Genomic DNA, 21,156 nt, shown 5'->3' with positions numbered 1-21,156 from the left:
GTGCACACCTGTTGTCCCAGTGACTTGGGAGGCTGAGGCAGGAGGATTGCAAGTTTGAGACCAGCCTCAGCATCTTAGTGAGGCCCTATCACAAAATAGAAAAGGTCAAGGATATGTCAGTGTGGTAGAGTGCCCCTGAGTTTAATCGCCAGTAATGGGGGGGGGGGAGGGGAGTTGGAACAGTACATAGAGCTCTTTATGCACACATTAATCCTTTCTTCCCTGCCTTCCTTCCCTGATAACTAAATCCTACTTTGGCATCTGGACTGATACCAAGAAAATCAAGCTCCTCACCCAGACCTAGGCTCATGAGCCAGTCATAAGCCAATAACGGTCATTCCTTTTCCCTTTATTTGCTATGGAGGCATCTGACCATGTTCTCTTCAATGAGATATAAGGGTAGTCTGCACAAGTTTTCCTTTTGGACATGAAAAGACAGTCTTGGTAGGAGAAAGTCTTCCCCATCTTGTCTTGAAAAGTAATATGATGTTTGCAGCTGTGGCAGCTATCTTGCGACAGCAGAAAGATAATCGGAGCCTGCAGGGCTCTTGGATAGTAACACTGAATAGCAACCAACACTAGCAACTGTCCTCCTCCTTGTGGAAGAAAGAAACTTAACCCCTACTTGCCTATGCTATAAATGCTTAGATTTCCTTGTTGCCAAATGTATCATAATTGACCCATGTTGCTTCTTAAGCTACTTTTCACAGTTCCCTCTAGTGAGAACCAATGGGGTGGTACCAATCGATAGCTCCGAGTTTTACTGGTTGATTATCCCCAAGCATAACTTTAAGACCCCACGCCTTCCTCCCTCAATCTCTCCAGTCAGTTTAGGATGTTCCCAGGGAAACATCTTTGAGAATGCAGCCCCTATCTTTCTCTGAATGTCCCCTGTGATGTAAAGACAGGGAGAAAGTCCTCTCTGACTCAGTGCCTCTCTCTGTCACTAGATCCCAAGATAATGCAAATGTCCTGTATGCCTTTGGTTACGTATACCTTCCAGCTCCTACTGCCCTGCTCTATTAAGGAAGGTCTGAGTAATAAAAAAGCAAACTGTCTTTATCTCGTTTTCTTTGTGATTTTTCCATAGAAACCCATCATTGACCTTCTTAGGACAGAACTAAGTAGCCAGAGTCCCCAGGGGTATCAATCTATGCCAATAGATTCCTCAGGGTTCGGGTTTGCTGACCCCATGTAGCTACTCTCCAACTTGCTCAACCCAGAGCTCATTTGCATGCAGACATGAAAGAAGGAGACCACTACGTTGCAAAGGTAGCCCAGCGGGGATGTTAGATATCAAGCTAAGGAGTGTGAGCTCTGTGTGCTAAGCCAGAGCTTCCCAACCAGTGTGCCATCTGGTGTGTTGAAATACTGCCCTGCCCTCTCCACCCTGGGGCTGCGGGGCTCAGCTTGGCAGACTGAGACCCCCAGGCTGGTCACCTCCAACAGCTAGTGGCTCCGTCTGGGTGCAGGAGAGTGTCATTATTCAGAGTGGGACCATGATGAGTCATAACATAAGAAAGTTGGGAAACAATGGGACATCATTGAAGGATTTTTAACAGGAAATCATCTGATCTGGTGTCCATTTTAGAAGAGAATGAAAGGTCAGCGAAAATCCTAGATTGGAGAAGACGGTCAGTGAACCTTGGGGCAAGAATTACCAGTCTCACCTCAAACAGCCTAGTTATAAAATAAAGAGAGGCTGGACTAGGGAGTGGGAATGAGATCTGGGATGTGAGAAAACAAGCCCAAGCTACAAATCTGTGGGCTTCTTGGTGATCAGACATCAGGAGCAAGAGAAGTGTCCAGGGTGGTTTGAACCTTCTGGCTAATAGTGTCATCCAAGGAGACTGGAACACATGGGAAGGGGTGGGAGAACATTGCTTTGAAGTGAATGGGAATGTCCCAGAGAGATGACCAGCAGGCATTTAGACATACAGATCCAGTCCCGACATCACTGCTGGAAGGACTTTAGAGACATCAGCAGGCAATCAATGGTGGAATCCCTGGGCATTGTTGGCATTGGCCAGGGAGAATACAGCAGCAATAAGAGGGTGTCAAAAACAGAGTGAGGGGCTCAAGTCAAAAGACTGGGACTAGGACTTAGTCCCTGTGGCCTTAGACTCTGTGTGTATAGTGTATCTGTCTGTCTGTCTCTTTTGGTTCTGTGTTAAGCACTGGCCTCATTGTTGCCTACTTTAGAGAGAACTTTTCTACTAGGCAGAGAACAGTCACTGGCAGCCCCAGATAAGCCACCCTGGTAACACCACCTGTATGACAATCCCTGGAAAAAGCATCCTGATTGGCTTTGCTGGATCACATGACCTATACTTAAGCCAAACACCGTTAGCAGATGTGGGGCACTTGGATTGGCCAGACCTAGGTCATGTGCCCACATCTGGTTGGGAGGAGGGGTACAGGTTCTATTAGCAGAAGAATAGAGACAGTAAAGCTTTCTGGGCAGAGAAACATAGTTACCATGGTCGCCTAAACATCAACATTTTTGAAAACAGGAGGAGGAAGGGAGACAGAAAGTTGACATGTCAGAATCAATTATCAGCTTTTCAGAAGCCAAGATGTGTGTCTGATTCATTTCGTTTCCTCTGTCCCCCACCATCTAGCACCTAGTACTGCTCCTATGAGCAACAAGTGTGTGTGGAACGAACTCACAGACACTAAATGTGGTAAGTAATGGGAATCTGTCAAAAGACATGACAAAAGACTAACACCCAGAAATCTGATTTGGACAATATACAAAGGCACATTTTTTTTTTCAGTAGCTGGCCACCACTGACATAGATATTAATAGATTCTCTAAAAAGAGCCAATCTTTTTCATGATTTGGATGACAGTACCACATCCATTTGGAACAAAATAGTTACAGATGAGAATGTGATTTGGGGAGTGTCTTACGGAAATTGAGTGGTGTTGTTTTAAAGAGCGTTCGTTTTATTGCTGTGTTCTAAGGCTGACTGTAATTTCATGCTGCATTTGCAAGCCTGCAGGGGGACACTGTAGTTACTATGGATGCCAGATAGAAAAAAGGAATGCTAATCAAACCTTTATTAATTGGTGACATACTTCCAACTTTCAGGAACAGATGCTAGGGAGGAATGAAGCCTTGTAAACCATGGTAGCCACCAACTCCCTTCAGGTAGTGTGCTTTTTCTCACAAGTACCTTTTACATCCACTAGGGGGAGTCCTAGTGTGCATCAAAGATTGGGCTACCTGCACACAAGAAAACTTGCTTGTCTGTTGGGTATGTATGTCCTCCACTCTGTAAGGGCTCAGAGACCTGGCAGGTTGTCCTATTTTTCAAACAGGTGAGAGAATATCCTTCAAGGTATATCAAAGCAAATAAATCACTAAAATTCTCAGTGGACTTAGAAGGGACCCACCAATCATCTTGGCGAAAGTTTTTATTATAAACGTAAGTTTCTACCAGGAAAAGGAAGATAATTATTTGTCAGAATCTTTGCTCATTATAAAATAGAAAATTCTGAATCTGTGCCCTTCCAATTTTAAAGAGCTTAATTTTAAATACCTGTTAGACACTAGTGTGATCTTTATGCTCAGCGGAGTTCTTAAAGTATTATTGGCACTCAGTTGATAATTATTATAATTATTATAAGCTTGTCTAATATAATTACAGTATAAGACTCTTCCTTTTTCAACACAAAGCCATTTTCAAACAAAGTTTGAAAGGTGCTGTATTAACAAATAATCCAAATGCAATGCTCAGACTTGCATTCAGATGTTGTTTCCTCCATATTGTCAATACTTTGTGTGTGTGTGTGTGTGTGTGTGTGACTGTTGCTTTTTTCCCTTTCTATTCTCTTCTCTGCAAAGATAATCAACTCATGAAATCATAAATATGTATTGTGCACATGCCAAGTCATTGCATTTGGAGCCATGGGTACCTTAAAGAATGTCATCTGCCTCTGAGGCATTTCCAGTCTTCCCCATGCAGTTCGACCAGTGTCTACTGAGTACTACTCGGAGGAAGGCCAATAAGCTGCACAAGGACAGGACCATCATTGCTCATTGCTCAGCCCTCAGCCCTCGACACACCTGGCATAGGGTGGGGTCTCAAGAAGTATTGGCAAAAGAAGCAAGCAAGTGAGCACAAAGTTTGAGGCACAAAAAACTTTGTTTCCTCATAAAAATGGAATTATAGAGATAAACTGAGTAAGACACCATCCCTGACCTCTGAGAAATTACAATGAAGTAGAAGAGCCACACACACAGCGATTGCATAGTACGATGCAAATTCCAAGTACCACTCAGGTTCAGAGGAAGGAATTCATAACCAAGTGGAAGAATCCATTCGGTTCAACAAATTCAACAGTTAAGGTTGAATATGGTGCTGGAACAGATCCTAGAATAGAAGAGACACTCATCATCACCGTGGGATGAGGGGGACGGACTCTTGCTACACACTAGGCCCTGTTATGTTCTGGGGCCAGAAAAAATAAGCTAGCCCTTGGCTCCTATTTTTTTTTTTCACAAGCTTATAGTCTAGTAGGGAGCTTCAGGTACAATTTCAAGAAAGATTCCCGGGATAAAGGAGCTTCTGAACTCTGCCTTGACAGGTAAGTAAGAGTTTGCAAAGTAGAGAAGGATATTTTAGGTGAAGAGTACAGCAAATACTAGGAAATGGAGGCTGAAAGGGCTGGCTTGGTTAAAGAAACGTGAACACCCCACTGGAAGATGGTAGAGATCATATCCCTAGCTCTTAGCCCTACAGATGGAAGTCTCTTAATGCGTGTTTCTTGCTTTCAACAACAGTGATGGTTAGAAGCAAGAGAGGGGGATAAGTCTTAGGTGCTGAACAAGTATGTAGCTGGGACAGTTGTGGGACTGGAGTCTGTTCCAGTGGGATCAATTGATGGCCCAAATCTCAGGCTTCGTGTGCTGGGGTCAGGGAACCTTCCCTACCAGCCAGAGGGCCCTCTATCCAACCTGTCGCATGGACTGTTTTGTTGCTTCTACTCAGTCTATTTAGTGACAAAATGATCAGGTGAATGTTGGGCTCAAGGACATTACCATACTTTTAACTCCTTTTTCCTTGAGGCCCCCCCTTCCTGTGACTTCATGCTAACTGCACCCCCTCCTATAGACCTTTGAGTCGTCAACTCTGGGTTTCTCTGGAAGTAGGTAAAACATGTTTTCATCAACCAGGTTTTGTGGTCTCGGTTTTGTGTTTAGTTTGGTCACTCTCACTCACAGACAGGGCTAGGGACATAGCTCAGTTGGTAGAGTGCTTGCCTCACATGCATAAGGCCCTGGGTTTGATCCCCAGTACCACAAAAGAAAAAAAAATATTACTCATTCATAAATAGCCAGCAATGTTTTGTTTTTTGGTTTGGTTTTTTGTTGTTGTTATTGTTGTTCATTTGTTTCTGGTACTAGGGATTAAACCCAGGGGCACTTAACCACTGAACCACATCCCCAGTCCTTTTTATGTTTTATTTAGAGACAGGATCTTGCTAAATTGCTTAAGTCCTTGCTAAATTGCTGAGGCTGGCCTTGAACTCACGATCCTCCTGCCTCAGCCTTCTAAGCCGCTGGGATTATAAGCATGCACCACTGTGCCCAGTCCCCGCCAATGTTTTTGAATATCCTTCTATCCTTAATCAAATGATCTCAAGACCTTAATTCTTAATAACACAAAGCCTGTTCAGAGGCTGAGAGTTTAGCTGAAAAGACCTGTACCTAAAAAGATAAACGATATCATGAGAAAATACAGAGGAAAGAGGAGAGAGCCCTCAAAAGAAACTAACCCTGCCTACAGCATGATCTTGGACCTGTAGCCTACAGAAGCGGGAGGAAATAAACTTCTGTCTTTATGCCATCAAATCCAGTACTTCGTTAGGGAAGTTCTAACTAATATAGTGACTTAGCATTAGAGTCCTGGTATCAAATAATGGTAATAAAAATGTTATTATTTATCAAGTATTTTCACATAATATTTCACTGAATATGCATGCAAACCCCATGAGATACATGCTGGCTCAGAAAACCCAGGGCTCCCCAGTTACCAAGTGATGGCACAGCATCTGGAACCTGGTCTGACTAGGGCCACGGCTGACCTGTAGAGTCTTGGTACAAAGAAAAAAGCACGTCTTCCTTTGGGCACAGTCAGCCCCATGCCAGGGTGCAGGGGTTGGTGAGCAGAGGGTAGGCTGGGTTTGTCCCTCTTGCTCCCCTTGGCCTGGTATCCTTGGGCAAGTTTAACACTTCACTGTGGCCCACTCTGGAGCCCGAGAGCTTAGCCATGACATTGCACTTCCCAAGGTTACATCACTGAGGTAGAAGCAGGTAGGCACATAAGGGATCGTGAGGGCTGGGGATACACACCTCATCTACTTGGGAAGGAAGCATGTGGCAGCCCAGGTCTGTGAGTTGTAGGTCCCAGGTGGGTGAGCCTCCAGAGGTCCTGCAGGATAACCACAGGACACCTTCCTTCAACCCAGTCCTGCTCATTGGCCTCAGCCCAGCTTGGACCCCAGTACTGACTGCAAGAAATCCAGTTCACCAGCATCCCACCCCTCAGATAGCCCATCTGTCCTTTCACCATCATCCCAACTGTCCCCATCCTGTCACCCCGCCACATCAAAAAGACTAGGAAATACACCCCTGACTATCTGACTATGAATGTAAGTGTGCTTTTCCCCAGAATTAAAGCTCCTGAATGTTCCAAATTTGCAGCTTTCACGATGGGGGAAAAAAGGCCTTTGATAGCGTAAATATTTAATCACCGTTAAAAATGTCCAATAAACGAAGGGAGTCGTGTTTCAAATGGGCCGGTTCAGATGATTAAAGCGCAGAAGTCATAGCGCGGTAAAAACTAAAGTGCCCTCTAAAAAAGTACCATCTTTAGAACTTAAGATGGTTTCTATTTCTACTACATAAGTATCCCATGAGCAATGAAGGAACCAAGAATATCCAATTTATCTTTTAAATATTAGTGGGGGGTGGGAAGGGGTGAGGTCCGGAGGTGAGGAAGTAATGGCAAACTCTTCATAATCCTGTTTTGGTAATAACGAATATAAATGGAATTTCTAGACTTTATTGAAGGGACCACTGGAGCTCAGACTTAAGGAGAAATGTCTAAAAAGGAAAAAGCAGCCTGTTCGGTTTTGTATCTTGTTTGAAAATATACTTCAAACATTCAGCAGTATTTTAGAGATCATAACCAGCCCCCGCCCCACCACCTTCTGCACCCTGTGCCGTTCACATTCACTTTTAACGTTCTTTTAGTTTTATGTTTTAACCGGGGGAAAAAAATAATCCTACCCAGTAGGGTTTCCATGAGTTCATATCCATGGGTTGAATTTAGTTTAGGAGAAGCCACATGGAATAAAAAGTGGATCTTTTTCCATGACCAGATCTGGAAGCACCAAGCCTCTGGGATTCAAGGAGTTCCGTTTTGTCTGGTAGGCTTTCATGATGGAGGAACAAAATGTCCAGTCGTTAATGTCATCTTGGGTCACTTCTTGGAAGTGGGTTGGTTTGTTATGCTTCTGGCAGGAAATAAGTGACAAATAGATCGGTGAGGGGGACCACGGCTGAGGAGTGGCGGCTGGAGACCTGCAAAGAGTAGCACCACAGGAGCCCCTGAAAGCCATGGCATGAGGAGCAGATGGAGGGAGCGGTGGTTAAACCCAGAAGAGGCTAAAGCTGTAGCTGTGAAAGAGGACTGCCCACAGGACCTGTGGCCTTTGAGAGGGGCACGCCATGGCCCGTGTAGAGACCAGCAGGGAGAGGACCAGGGCAACAAATGTCTGAAGGTCTTCCTAGCTACGAGCCCCTGGATCTCCTACGGAGGCTCCCTTGGTTGAGTGGAAAAGGCAAGGGTGATGTCCACCAATGTCACACTTTCTGGAAGGGGCTTGAGCAGGATGGGAAGAGTAGAAAGATGGTCCATAGGGAGAAACAGAGATTATCCAGCACTGATGGAGGAGAAGGGAGAAGTAGGAAGGATCAAGTAGCAGTGGAGATGAACAGATTGTGCTGATGGGTTCATAGATGTATACTTATCTGCAAACTCAGGAAGTTCTATACATTTGTATGTTCATCATACCTCAATAAAGTGCTTTTAAAAAAAAAGAACAGAAAAGTGAGGTCAATGGCTCACTCTTTCGTGGGCTTTGGAGTCTGTGCACAGGGCTGAGTGAGTGCAAAAGATGCTGTTTGGATCAGCTTGTTCTCGGTGCCAATCCAGGGTGGGTGTTGAGAGGGGCTGCCCTCACCCTGGCACTGCAAGCCAAGCTGGCCAATAGCAACTGTCCACTCTCAGAACTCCCCACCTTAGTGGGTATATTTTCTAGGCAGGGCAAGGGCATTAGAGTAAGAAGCCACATCAGCTAGGCAGGCTGCTTGCTGCAAAAGTCCAGCTACCTTATTGTCAGCTCAACATCTCCCCACCAGAATCTCAAGGAAGCGGAAGTACAAGTGACTGTGGAGTTATCTGCCTGTTAATCTTATCTTCTGCTATTCATTTGAAGAGTTTGAGTTATTATTAATATAAAATCCTGCTTTCTGGCAGCTCGTCTCTTTGAATGGGTTTGTGCCAAGCTGCCAGTTATCAGGGGACTCAGGCCCTAGGATTACGCTGACGGGGAGTCTCAGAGATGTGATGGCTGAGCAGAGACATGGGAATGATGGTGTATGAAAGATGGATCAGCATTTTCTGCCTAATCTTTAATGCCCTTTTGGCTTTTTGTTTCAAGCAAGAAAAATACAAACAGGGACAGACTTGAATCTCATCAAAATCAGAGAAAAGATTGATTTTTTTCAATCTTTTGAAAGTTACAGAGATTCCCCAAAGCTGAAAAAGTAATTAACTGATGAGTTTGCCTACTTCCTGCAGGTTGGGGTCCAACCCATCTGGAAAACACTGAGACCTGATGACTTACCAGGTTTTATTGTCAAGCAGGAGTGGTCTCAGATTCTTAACCACCAATGGTTTTAGTGAATATCAAGAGAGATTTCACGACGCTGAGGATACCACCTGAGAAGTGGGGTTCTGAGGGCTGGGGTAATGTTCTAGACTCTGAAGTCTCTGGAAAATCTGATATTTCATATTCTTTCCCTAGATAAGAGCTCATCAATTCCTAGACCTGAGTGAAGTCTATAATGGAGTTTAAGGAAAGTCTTTGGTTGGATCTCAAATAAAGATTGTTTCCAGGCCGGGTGTGGTGGTGCACACCTATAATCCCAGTGACTCAGGAAGCTGAGGTAGGAGGATCCAAGTCTGAGCCCAGCCAGGGTGATTTACTAAGACCCTGTATCACTGGGGATGTAGCTCAGTGGGTTCAATCCTGGGTTCAAGCCCCTGGATCCAATCCCTCATATTGAAGAAAAAAAAAAAAGTTGTTCTCAGGTATGTCCCACTGCATTCTCTCATCTGTAATTGAAACTCTGCTGGTGAATGTCCAGGAACCTCCAAGTCATGATGTAGGGGAAGATGACACCTGGAGTGTCAGGGGTGAACCCAGTTCCACCGACTGAAGGACCACCACTGACTCTTCCTCAATTTAACCAAAGACACCAGGGCACTATCACCCATCATGAGGACACCATAACCATCTGGGGCCATGTTGAGTGGACAGAGGATGAGGCACAGAGTCCCTGCAGTCACATCTCCATGTTGCATTGGAATGACTTCTCATGTAGACTGAACTGTGTCCAACTTGTCTCTCAGCATCAATTCAAACTTTTTAAACAATGCTTCCTCTTATCTCCTTTCAACTATCTACTCCTCAGCAGACTACAGAGGAGGCTGGCTCATTGCTTTTTACTGTCTAGTCACCAAAAGGGGTTCATCAGCTTTGATAAGGTCCTGAATGTGGAAAGCCACATAGATATGAGCAAAGCTGAGGAGGGGAGAGGCCTGTCTTAAATCCTAGGATGACATGGATACACTTCAACCCATTGGGTAGTATTTCCCAAACTCTGGCAGGGCGGGGCGGGGGGGGGGTGGTGGCACCTACATAGACAAGGTATAGACAGAATTTGTTGACCATCAGAACTAAACTCTTCGTTTTGTTTGTTTGTTTTAATCTTTGCCAGCCCAATCAGCCCTAAGGACTATGGCCAGATTTAAAAAAAAAAAAAAAAGTCCAACAGAAAAGTGAACCACCAATGATAACCATCTTGTGATTGTGACCAATTGCTTCCAGAATAGTTCTTAATGTCTCGAGTCTCAGCAGGAAACCACTGAATCTATAAAGTCCTGTCCAGCAGAAATGAGTGTGATTGTGGATGGCCTGGTTAACCTAGATTGCCTTTGGTGCCTGGGGGAGTTGATATTTTCTCATTATGAAGACTTGCCTATCTAGTGAACGCTGCAAATAAAACTGCTCGAATCAGTCTGCACGGCCTGTTTCCGTGGTAGCAGGCCTCTGTCTGGAGGATAAATCTGTACCATCTTCTTTTGTTTGGGTTTCAGCCAGTTGTGTTACAAGGAGTTCTGAGATGTGATGTGACACCCAACAAGACGAGCTCAGCCAGTTGAAGAGGGAAGCTTCATCACTGATGGGACATGCACCCTTGGGCCAGATGGCAGTGTCCAAGGGAAAGTGATCAAAGAGATATAGAACGCACATGCCTAAATATTTATTTCAGTCGATCAGATTTCCCACACTTTTCAAATGTGAACTTGTGTCCTGAAGGTGGAGCTTTAGTACACAAGAAAATTGGGAAGGGGCAACCGTGTTTGTGCAAAATGAGGAAGAATCAGCAAAGAATGCATTTCCAGGCTTCCTAGTCGCCTACATTTTTCATGCCAAAAAGTAAGCACGGATTCTGATTTTCTTTCACTGTAGGAGTCTGCATACAATTAAACGGAAGGAAAAAGAAGGCTGCTTGCAAGAGTGGGGCTTATGGTCTCTTAGAATGAGGAGAAACTGTAGCCATCAAAGCCATTTTTACTTCTTGCTGGTAGTATTTTTAAGATGTTGTTTCTTTTTCAAAATGAGGCAGCAATGAATTGAGTAGTGATCAAAATGCCGCACCATAGCGTATGTCTAATCCAAATAGCTCCCGAGATGGTCTGCGACTGATTGTACCAACTCCATGGGACTTAGAGAAATGACTTGGTTACCAGTGAAGTAAAACTATCTCCAGAATGGAACTGAACGCTGCTTCTCAGCACATAACAACACTGCCACAGCCCATCCATGAAGACAGGAAAACCGATTGTGTTCATCACTCACAGGGACAACTGTCAAAAGACCAGCACACAAATCCCCTACTAAGCTGCTCAGGGGTCTGTGAGCTGAGGCAGAGGTTTTCTAGATCCACTTTTGTGTTTTCAGCAGTGCAAAAATTCTTCAGACATCCCAGGCAGGTGGGGAATGGGGGAGTACGGCCTGATTGTTTTGGAGCAGGTAAACCATCTGGTTTGCCTTGCCTAAGATCTCCTGGGATTAACCTGGGAACCTTCTTCCTCCACCAGCACTCCAACCACCATCCCCAACAGCATGACCTTAGATCACTAACTCAAAGGAGAGGCTCATGAGCGGAAAGACGACCACTCTAAATTCAGCATTTGAGAGCCACTGATGAAGTGATCTTTTCCTTTTGGGGGGTGGGGTGCTGGGGATTGAATGGGCGGACTGATGCACGCTGGGAAAGTGCTCTACCACTGAGCAACACCCCCAGCCCTAATATAAGCCCTCAACGGGCCTCTAGGGCAAAAACCCAAGCATCTTGCCCACTAGCAGTGGAGAGAACTTGAGGTATTGTCCTAGAAATGCAAACCTTCAACAGCTCCTCCTTGCGCAAGACTCGGCCTCTGAGGAAACCTTTCCCCTTCCTGACCTCTCCCTCCCTCTCAAAGAGTCCTTGAAGAGCTCAGGGACTTGGAGGGCAGGAAGAAAAGGCAACAAAAATCAGTTGCTCTCCCTGGAGCCCCTGACCGCGGGAAAAGCCTGGGAAGGAACACGGATGGTGTCCTGAGGACCCACAGAATTCCTAACCCTTTCCCCACCTGCCGGACTGTAAGGGCAGCTGCCTCAGGATGCTGGGGGGTATTTGGGCACCCTCTGGGAAGACCTCTGAGAAATCATGAACCTACTTCCCTGTGCACAATGATTTGCTGTTTTCCATAAATTGCTGGTGGCTTGGGGGCAACGCAGCTGATAGTCGCTCCCTGGGTGAGGTGGCCAGACTTCAGGGTCAGAGGGAGAGCCTCTAGGGACACAAGAGTAACTGGCTCTAAAATTAGACGGTTGGCTGGGTAGGATGACATCCGTTGTTGCATTTGATTTGAGGAACTTTCCAGTCTCACCGCAAAGAATGATGTCGGAGGGTTATTGTATTGGCCACAGGTGGCACTTGACTAGCAAGGCTTGTGTTAGAGGATCTGGAACTAGATAAGGATTCAAATCTCGATTCTGATGTTCACTAGCAGTAGGAGCCTGGCAAGTTCCATAATCTCTCCATGATCATTCGCCTCCATTGCTAAGTAGGAACAATAACAGTCACTAATTAATACGGTTGTTATATTAAATGAGTCTTAATCCACATGGTGCATTTAGAACAGCGCCCAGCACGCAATACGTGCTCAATAAATGTTAGTCGTGATCATTAGGGTTAGATAGTGAGCAGAACTTTCTAAGTGCTAGGTTTGAAAGCCTGGGACTCCGTTGCCAAGGGAGATTTGAGAACCTTTTCAAATATGGGAGCTCAGGCCCTGGCCCCAGGGATTGTCCAGAAAGAGAGTGTGTGGCGCCTGCTTTCCCCCTCTACCTCATTCCCCTGACCCTGGGGAAACCCACCCCCTGTCACAGGGGCCCCTTGTTCCCTCCAGCTACTGGCTTGACCGTGTCTGCCGCGCGCCTCCCCGGGGCCTCGCTCCCGCGGTTCCACACCTGTCAGCCGCCCTCGCAGCCTCCCCTTAGTCCTAGCCCTGGGCCTCCGCCGCAACCCCTTCGACCCTAGGTCCCGGTTCCCTGCTCCCCGCGCCCGGCGTATCCCCCCAGCTGCTCTCGTAAACAAAACCCGGGCGTTGGAGCAGCCCCGCAGGCGGACGAGCGCGGGAGCCCGCTCCGTGCGCGGTTAGCGCGCCCTGGGAGCCCCGGGCGAGCCAAGGGGCGATGGTGGCGGCCGCGGCGGCAGCGGCAGGGCGGCTCAGCTTTGTTATGAATAGATGAAAGAGGCCACCTACACAGTAACCCAAATTACGAGACCTCCCTCCTCCCTATCTCACCGAATCAAGAGGGGAGGGGAGATGGGCGTGGAGGGAGGGCGGGCGGGCGGGCAGGAGGCGGAGGGCGGAGGGGAAGAGGATGAGGAAGGGGGCCAGTTGCATCCCACTTTCACAATGGGAAAGTGAAACGCACAAGCGCACCCAACCTCTCCAGCCCTCCCCGCCCGCCTCGCTCCCCTCCGCCCGTCCCCTCCCTTCCCCTCCGCGCCTCCCCGCGAGCGCCAGCGCTGCACAGAGGAACTCCGGAGAAGGAGGGCGAGGAGGAAGCGTTGCCGGAGCGCGCAGGGCTTGCCGCCGCCGCCGCCGCCGCTGCACAGGCTGCCGGAGCGAGCCCGCCGCGCGCCGTCCTCCCCGCTCTCCTTTCCGGGCGAGCCACGGGGATGGGGCGGCCGCGGGAGCCCGAGCGCGCGCAGGAGCCGCCACCGCCGCCGCCGCCGCCCGCGTCTCCGTCGCCGCGCGCCTGAGCCGCGGTCGCCGCCGCGCGCCCTGCCCGGGGGCGGCCCCCCCAGCCCCATGGAGGTCTCCCGGAGGAAGGCGCCGCCGCGCCCCCTGCGCCCTGCAGCGCCGCTGCCCCTGCTCGCCTATCTGCTGGTGCTGGCGGCGCCCGCCCGGGGCGCGGAGGAGTCCGTGTGGCGGTCGGAGCAAGCCATCGGAGCCATCGCGGTGAGCCGGAAGGACGGCGTGTTCGTGGCGAGCGGCAGCTGCCTGGACCAGCTGGACTACAGCCTGGAGCGCAGGCTCTCGCGCCTGTACCGGGACCAAGCGGGCAACTGCACGGAGCCCGTCTCGTTGGCGCCCCCCGAGCGGCCCCGGCCCGGGAGCAGCTTCAGCAAGCTGCTGCTGCCCTACCGCGAGGGGGAGTCCGACCCCGGAGGGCTGCTGCTCACCGGCTGGACCTTCGACAGGGGCGCCTGCGAGGTGAGGCCCCTGGGCAACCTGAGCCGCAGCTCTCTGCGCAACGGCACCGAGGTGGTGTCCTGTCACCCGCAGGGCTCGACGGCCGGCGTGGTGTACCGCGCAAACAGCAGCAACCGCTGGTACCTGGCGGTGGCCGCCACCTATGTGCTGCCGGAGCCGGAGACAGCCAACCGCTGCAACCCCGCAGCATCCGATCGCGCCACAGCCATTGCGCTCAAGAACACCGAGGGGCGCAGCCTGGCCACCGAGGAAATGGGCCGCCTCAAGCTGCGCGAGGGGGCGGGCAGTCTGCACTTCGTGGATGCCTTTCTCTGGAACGGTAGCGTCTACTTCCCCTACTACCCCTACAACTACACGAGCGGCGCCGCCACCGGCTGGCCCAGCATGGCGCGCATCGCGCAGAGCTCCGAGGTGCTGTTCCAGGGCCAGGCGGCCCTGGACTGCGGCCACGGGCACCCCGACGGCCGCCGGCTGCTCCTCTCCTCTAGTCTGGTGGAGGCCCTGGACGTCTGGGCGGGCGTGTTCAGCGCGGCCACAGGAGAGGGCCAGGAGAGGCGCTCCCCCGCCACCACAGCGCTCTGCCTCTTCAGGATGAGTGAGATCCAGGCGCGCGCCAAGAGCTGCAGCTGGGACTTCGAGTTGATCCTTCCCAACTGCGTAAGTCCTGCTCCCGGGGCCAGGCTGGGAGCGCTGCAGCCGGGGAGCCACCGCCGAGGCACCGCGGGAAAGCGGGGGAGGGAGAGATCCGGGTGACATTTATCAGGTCTTAGGAGCACACTCCCTGAGGCCTCAGGCTACTCTAAGGCACAGCCTGGGGTCCCCAGAGGGAGAGTGTACAAAGGGGGTGGGCAGGATTGGAGTTGGGCTCCAAACTCTACTAACTGCATCCCACTGCTATCCTTCTCTCAATTGTGGACGCTTGTTTGAGCCCGAGTCTCCCCCACGCAGCCCCCTTTCCCTAATTGCTTCCCCAGACTCATCTCTGCTGTGCAGTCGCAGCAGGCATGTGGGTTTGACTCTCTTGGTCAATACAGTTACCAAACAGTGCCCTCAGCAGAGAAGCCATTGAACCTAAAGGGCTCGCTGCCACACCCCAGCCTTTGTGCCCCCACTCAGCCCCCTTCCGCAACCCAGACGATGAGGTCTGAAGAGTTGGGAGCCTGCTCAACCCGGATAAATAAATGCGAGCCTGAGAAAGCCGCTCACAGCACCCACAGCACCCCCAGCACGACCCTGCGCAAGGGGGCGGGGCTGTGGCTGGGTTGAGGGTTGCTGTGGTCTCCAGCTCCGGGAGACACTGGGGAGGCAGGAGGCGGCTTTGTGGGTAAAAAGCCTCACCCTGGAGGGGAGAGCAAGGGAAAGTGTTGGGGTGCTACAGGCAGTCCCTGGGCTCCCGATTGCTGGACTACATTGCGGGGCTCATTGGCACCACCCCTGGGCTGTGCCTGAAGCAGGCAAACGAGGCAGGTTTCCCCAGGGCTCCCAGGGCGGCCACGGCTTGAATCTTGAGATTGGCAGTTCTTTGACTGGATAATAAAGCAGCAGTTCAAGAGGGTCCAGTGGATGGGGATTATGGAGCCATTGTGCACTTCTCCGGAGGCCGTTTCCCTTCCAAGGCTGCTGGCACATCGACTCCACATATGGCTCCTGAGAGGGGAGCCTGCTGAGAGCCTCCTTTATAACTGGACAGAAATCAAAGAGCAGAAATTAACGGCTACAGGTGTTGCCATTGTATGGGTATAAAATGAGTCAGAGAGAAGTCTCCACTTGGAAAATGTGTTGTGCGGGTGCAATTGTTGTTACCAACAGGGCACAGGGGAGCAGTGGCCCTAAGGTGTGTTAATATGTGTCTAGAAGGACACCCCCACCCACCCGATTCTCTGCAAATGCACATCTTATCAAATATTAGCCCCAGTGTCCAGGAAGGAAGACTCCTTAGATCAATCACTTGTTTCTTCCTTTCTGCCTGTCAGCTGGGACAGGCACATAACATCTTCATCATAGGGATAGTTTTTTAAAACATATAAATAGCACACATTGCTCCCTAAATGACTTAGTCTTGCTATACATGTTATCATTTAATATTTAATAGCTCTCTTTATACACCTTTATACTCGAATGGTTCAAGTTTGGCAAAATCCTTGCCTTCATTTCTCTGTCAAAAGTCTTGAAAGTACCCCACCCCACCCCCAAATATTACTTTGTGTCAAGCTTTAGGTATACTTGGTCTCTGGGGTTAATGACAAGACGACTCAGAGGCCCACAGCAGGTAATAATGGTGGAAGTCCAAGCTTTGCCATCTGACAGCTGTGTCGACATGTGGAACCAAAACATTTCTCTTGACTGCATCTACCTATTGGGTCCTGGAGGACTCGGTTTCCTTCCAAACCCAGCAGCATCCCGAATGCACTCAGAATCCACATTTTGGCTCCATCCTGTGTTTCTACTTGTGCTGGGATGGGAATGGGGAGGGGCAGGGAAAATCGCAGAGCTGCTTATCCATCTTCAGGGGAGCTCCTGAGAGAGAGTTGCCCCTTGGAAATCAAGCAAGGGATAAACATATGCTGCCAAAAATCTGGAATGGGAAAAATAAATAATGAAAACAGGTCCCTTCACTGCATTTCTCACTGCTGTTATTTATCGAGAACTCCCAGTGAGCTCAGAGCTGTGTATTCTGAAAGATGGGGTCTTTACCCCCTGAGCTTGTCATCCAAGTTAAATAATATACTCTGGTTGGAACAATAGCATGTCATGGCTGCACAGGTGGGAGCTTGGAGTTTTGCTTTTTTTTCTTTTTTCATTTAAGTAAATTCCTTGCTGCTAGTATGCATTTAAAAAGCCTTAATGGAATTGAATTTTAAGAGGAGTTTGAATGAAAATAAAGGTGGTAGTTTTGATAAAAGGGCTGATAGTCTTCTAACCTATTAACTAGGCAGATAAGATACTTAATTCAACAAATATTTGTTTGATACCTGCTAGCAGAAGCAATGCTCTGTGCTGGGTGCCTCCAGTTTTGCCCCTGAAGGGACAATAGTAGGTTACAACCCTGTTCAATGGGGTCATGGGATCCATGTGCCCTCAGATGTCACTCAGAAGAATGATGTCATTTGGTTACATTTGTTCTGCATTTTATTTTCAGGACTTGAATGTGTTTTTGAGAGACATGCTGAATTATAGGTGACAAAAAAAAAAAAAAAAAAAAGCAGGAGTCAGACCCGAAACACTCTAGAGGGAGCCTCCATAGATTCCAACAGTGATTCCTTTAGAGCAAACACAGTCATTTTACCAGTAATCCACAGGCAGCAAGGCACAGCAGCTGGGTTTGCTTGCCTCTGCCTCTCCTCCTAGCTGCACCTATATTTTCCATCTTCATTCAAACGTGGATAGGGACAGAACTGAATGGGTTGTGTTCCTATCTCTTGATTGGTTCTCTTCTTTTTTGGGTGGAGGAGTATGGGGCATTTTACTGCTGAGAAATATCTCACACTCTTTTTATTTTTTTATTTTGAGACACAGTCTGGCTGAGTTGCCTAGGGCCTCACTAAGTTGCTGAGGCTGGCCTCCAACTTACATTGTTCCTGCCTCAGCCTCCCGAGTTGCTGAAGTTGCTGGGATTACAGGAGTGCGCCACCAAGCCTGACTTGGTTCTCTTCTTATTTCCTGTCCTCCTGTTGGTTGCGTCTCCCCTTTAACCTTTACTGCTAAGGATTAATTTCCCAGGTGCTTGTGCAACAAGTTAGCGGCTTGCACACATGGACGTTTCTTTTTCTATCTTGCCACCAACTTTGAATGCACTTTTACAACTACAGCAGGTTCACCGCAGTCCCCAAATGTGCCAAGTCAGGTGATTCCTACAGACCCTGTAGAGACAAATACTCCTGATGACTACACCAGTGCGACCCTCAGATAAGTGTTTGTATTCAAGTTTGGGAAGATAGATTGTTCCAAGCTATTCTGACTGTTGCTGCTCTTTGTTGGCCCTGAGGATGCTTGTGGTTTAAACATGGTGGCTACCTCTCTGTAGACACTGAGGGTGATCTGTTTTCTTGTAGTTTGGTCCTCAGGACTGACTCCTCTAGTTCATTCCAACCCTTGCTGGTGGGAGTGTCCCCCCTTCTTCCACACACATCATTCTAAAGGCTGATATCATTTGAGTATCATGCATACAACCACAGAGCACTCACATGCAGCCCCAGACACATCCAACTGCCGTGTGTAGAAGTGGTATCTCGGTTCCACCCAGCCTCGTGACCTGTGGGCCTCAAAATCCACAAACTTCCCACGATGTTGACTCCTCTTCTGCTTCTGTTATGATTCTGTTGAGCCATTTGCCGTCTGTAGACTAGATGGGGAGTTTTTACCTTCACACACACACACACACACACACACACACACATCTGATATGCAGGGATAGATTCAAAAAGGACAACTGCGACCACAGCACCCACTTAGAAAGAGGGAAAAAAGCAATCATAGCTACAACGCACTGAATGGTTATTATGGCCAGGTTTTGTGCAGAGCAATTTACATGCCTTATTTTCTGCTGATTTTCAGTCACCGTATGAGGCAAGGAGTGTAGCTATTATGATGATTATGGATGAGAAAATTGAGACCCAGAGAGCTTGGTTAGGTTCTGTAGCTGGTAAACAGCAGAGGATTTGGAACCTGGGGGGGTCTAGTTCTAGGACCTGAGCTTTTAACCACTGCCATAGGCTGTCTGTCCTCAGAGACTGAGTTTGAGTGTTGGTCTACCCTGCAGGGAGCAGGTGAGGCCCCTGTAACGGCTATGATAAGACCAGCTGTTTGTGGATGTACACATAGACCACTGCCAAGGTCACTGTTTGCAGCTGTGACCACCTGAAGTTCTGGCTCTGGGAGGGTTTGTATTTTCCCATCCGTCACCTTCTAGTCAGTGTTGGTGTTCTTTGCACTCAGTATAAATGACCTCAGAGGGTCTTCTCTATTGAACCCCATACATAGTGTCTGGCATGTAGTCAGGGCTTAAGAAATATCTGTTGAATGTATAAATGAAGGATCTTAGAGAAAGAGAGGTTTTCTATAGTTAGCAGCAATACCTTCCTGAGCCTGGCCACCTTTCATTTCCTTAACCCTCAACCATTGTCTTTTTTCTTAATTTCTGATGCTCCAAAGTCCTTTTCTTCCCTAGTCCTAGGGAATATGGCATCCTCTGGGATTCTGGCTCTTATATCCCTGCTCATTGGAACAGCTAGGCTGCTGGTGTTGCTAATCTGGAAGTCAGCTCTGACCACAGAAACCCAGGGTAACTGGGTTTTCAGTGGTTAATAATGGGCACAATTGTGCCTCTCAAATATGAGAGGAAAAGGCTTTATGCTATAGGGTAGAGGTTCTTAAAGTGTGGTCTCTGGACCAGCATCATGGATATCATCTAGGGATTTGCTGGAGATGTCAATTCTTGTGCCCTACATCCGACTTACTTAACTAGAGACTCTGGGGGTAGGGAGCTTTAACAACTGTTTAAACAAACAGTTTGAACAAGATTCTCTCAGTGTTTTAACAAGATTTGAATTCGTGCTCAGATTGGAGAATCACTGTGGTAAGAGAAAACCATTTTCCTTGTATTCCAAATGAGAATGGGATCCCCCTGGGATGGGGAACTTATCCTGTTTTTTTTTTCCCATTGCATTTTACTTAGGGCCATAAAAGGAACCCTACTCATTTCATGACCCCTGTATTCCTTATTCCCTCCCAGTTACTCAATGGCAACAGATAGAAAGCCTTCTAAAGCCTTACTATTCGTGACTTTATAATCTGAGTCTCAAAAATCTATAAGTCAGAGTTTAATCATCTTTTTCATTCTTGCATAACAACAGTTTACTTGCATTTTATTCCAGCATGGGTAGGAATTTCTAGAATCTTCTTCTCTGTTGTGCACCCAAACCAATTCCACACTCTAAACATTTCCTCTGGGGTCTTTTCTTCATAGCATCAACCCTGATATCAGTTGCTAGCCTACCCAGGTACAGTAGGTTGTGAAGTTCTACTTGAATAAGCTCAAACAAGAAGATAAAGGATTTCATGGACAGAAATGTGGAATTACATGATAATCTAGGAAAAGGAGCAGTCCTGTGTAATGGTCACATGCACAGTCTCTAGAGCCAGGTCAGCTGGGACCAGCGCTTACCAACTGTGTAGCCCTGGGAAAATTATTTAACCTTTCTGTGCCTCAGTTTGACCTGTAAGTAGGATCCTATTTGCTTCTTGGGTTATTGTCTGGATGTATAAATTAATACATGAAGAATTAGCCACACTTGGCCCATAGTAAATGCTATCATAGGCACTGACTATCACAATTAGTAATAGTAATGAATGGGGCTCCTTGATATGGAGCTGGAGGGTGCTTCTGAACTCAAGGCAGCTCCAGGGAACCCAGCATCAGGAAATGATTGATGCCCATTCCAAGGCTTCACCTTAACATGACTCAGCACGAGCACTTCTCTCTGTCCTGCTCCAAGTGGCTCCCCTGCTTCCTTAAGAGTCTGCCTCCACCTGCATGTGGCTCAGCCTGCCTTTGTCCCCAGTCTGCATCTTAATAGACAGACTTTCTCCTTTTGCTTTGGCTACTACTGGCAACGGCTTTCTGTATGACTTAGTGCAAATTATTAGGAAAGAGAGAGAATTGGGTTCAGCTTAGCTTTTCACACCAGATGATGAACCCTTGTTCAGAGTAGGTATTTGCTGCTCTTGAGACAGGTACCAACCTCTAATCTAATCAGAAGAATGGGGACAAACACATGAGGGTCCCCAGCAAGCACTGTGATGGAAGAGCCAGACCATGACCAACATTTTGACCACAATACTGAGGCATCATCTCTGCCTGCCTTAAAGTTTCTTGGTGACCACTTCTTTCTCAAACGTGTTGGCTTCTAGATGAGGAAGATGAGAAATCACAGAGTCACCTTGGGGACAATTTGTATATATCATAGTCTGTTCATTGGAACAGGAGCATAGTAATAGTAGGTTGGTTGGTTGGTTTTTT

General features: G+C 48.1%; 1 protein-coding gene across 1 annotated transcript in view; it reads left to right on the top strand.

The window, feature by feature from the left end:
• The first annotated feature begins 13,696 nt into the window (after positions 1-13,696).
• Plxnc1 (plexin C1) overlaps positions 13,697-21,156 on the top strand; it is a 144,878-nt gene continuing 137,418 nt past the window's right edge. Inside the window, exon 1 of the mRNA XM_046419305.1 lies at positions 13,697-14,795. Within this exon, the coding sequence (XP_046275261.1) occupies positions 13,734-14,795 (1,062 nt within the window). The 5' untranslated portion in view covers positions 13,697-13,733. The remainder of the gene's footprint in view (positions 14,796-21,156) is intronic.

This window comes from Marmota monax, unplaced genomic scaffold (assembly GCF_021218885.2).
Source record: "Marmota monax isolate L192 unplaced genomic scaffold, Marmota_monax_Labrador192_F-V1.1 WCK01_AAM20220418_F8-fsc00036, whole genome shotgun sequence".
Lineage (NCBI taxonomy): Eukaryota > Metazoa > Chordata > Mammalia > Rodentia > Sciuridae > Marmota > Marmota monax.
This window is presented reverse-complemented; position numbering and strand designations above follow the sequence as displayed.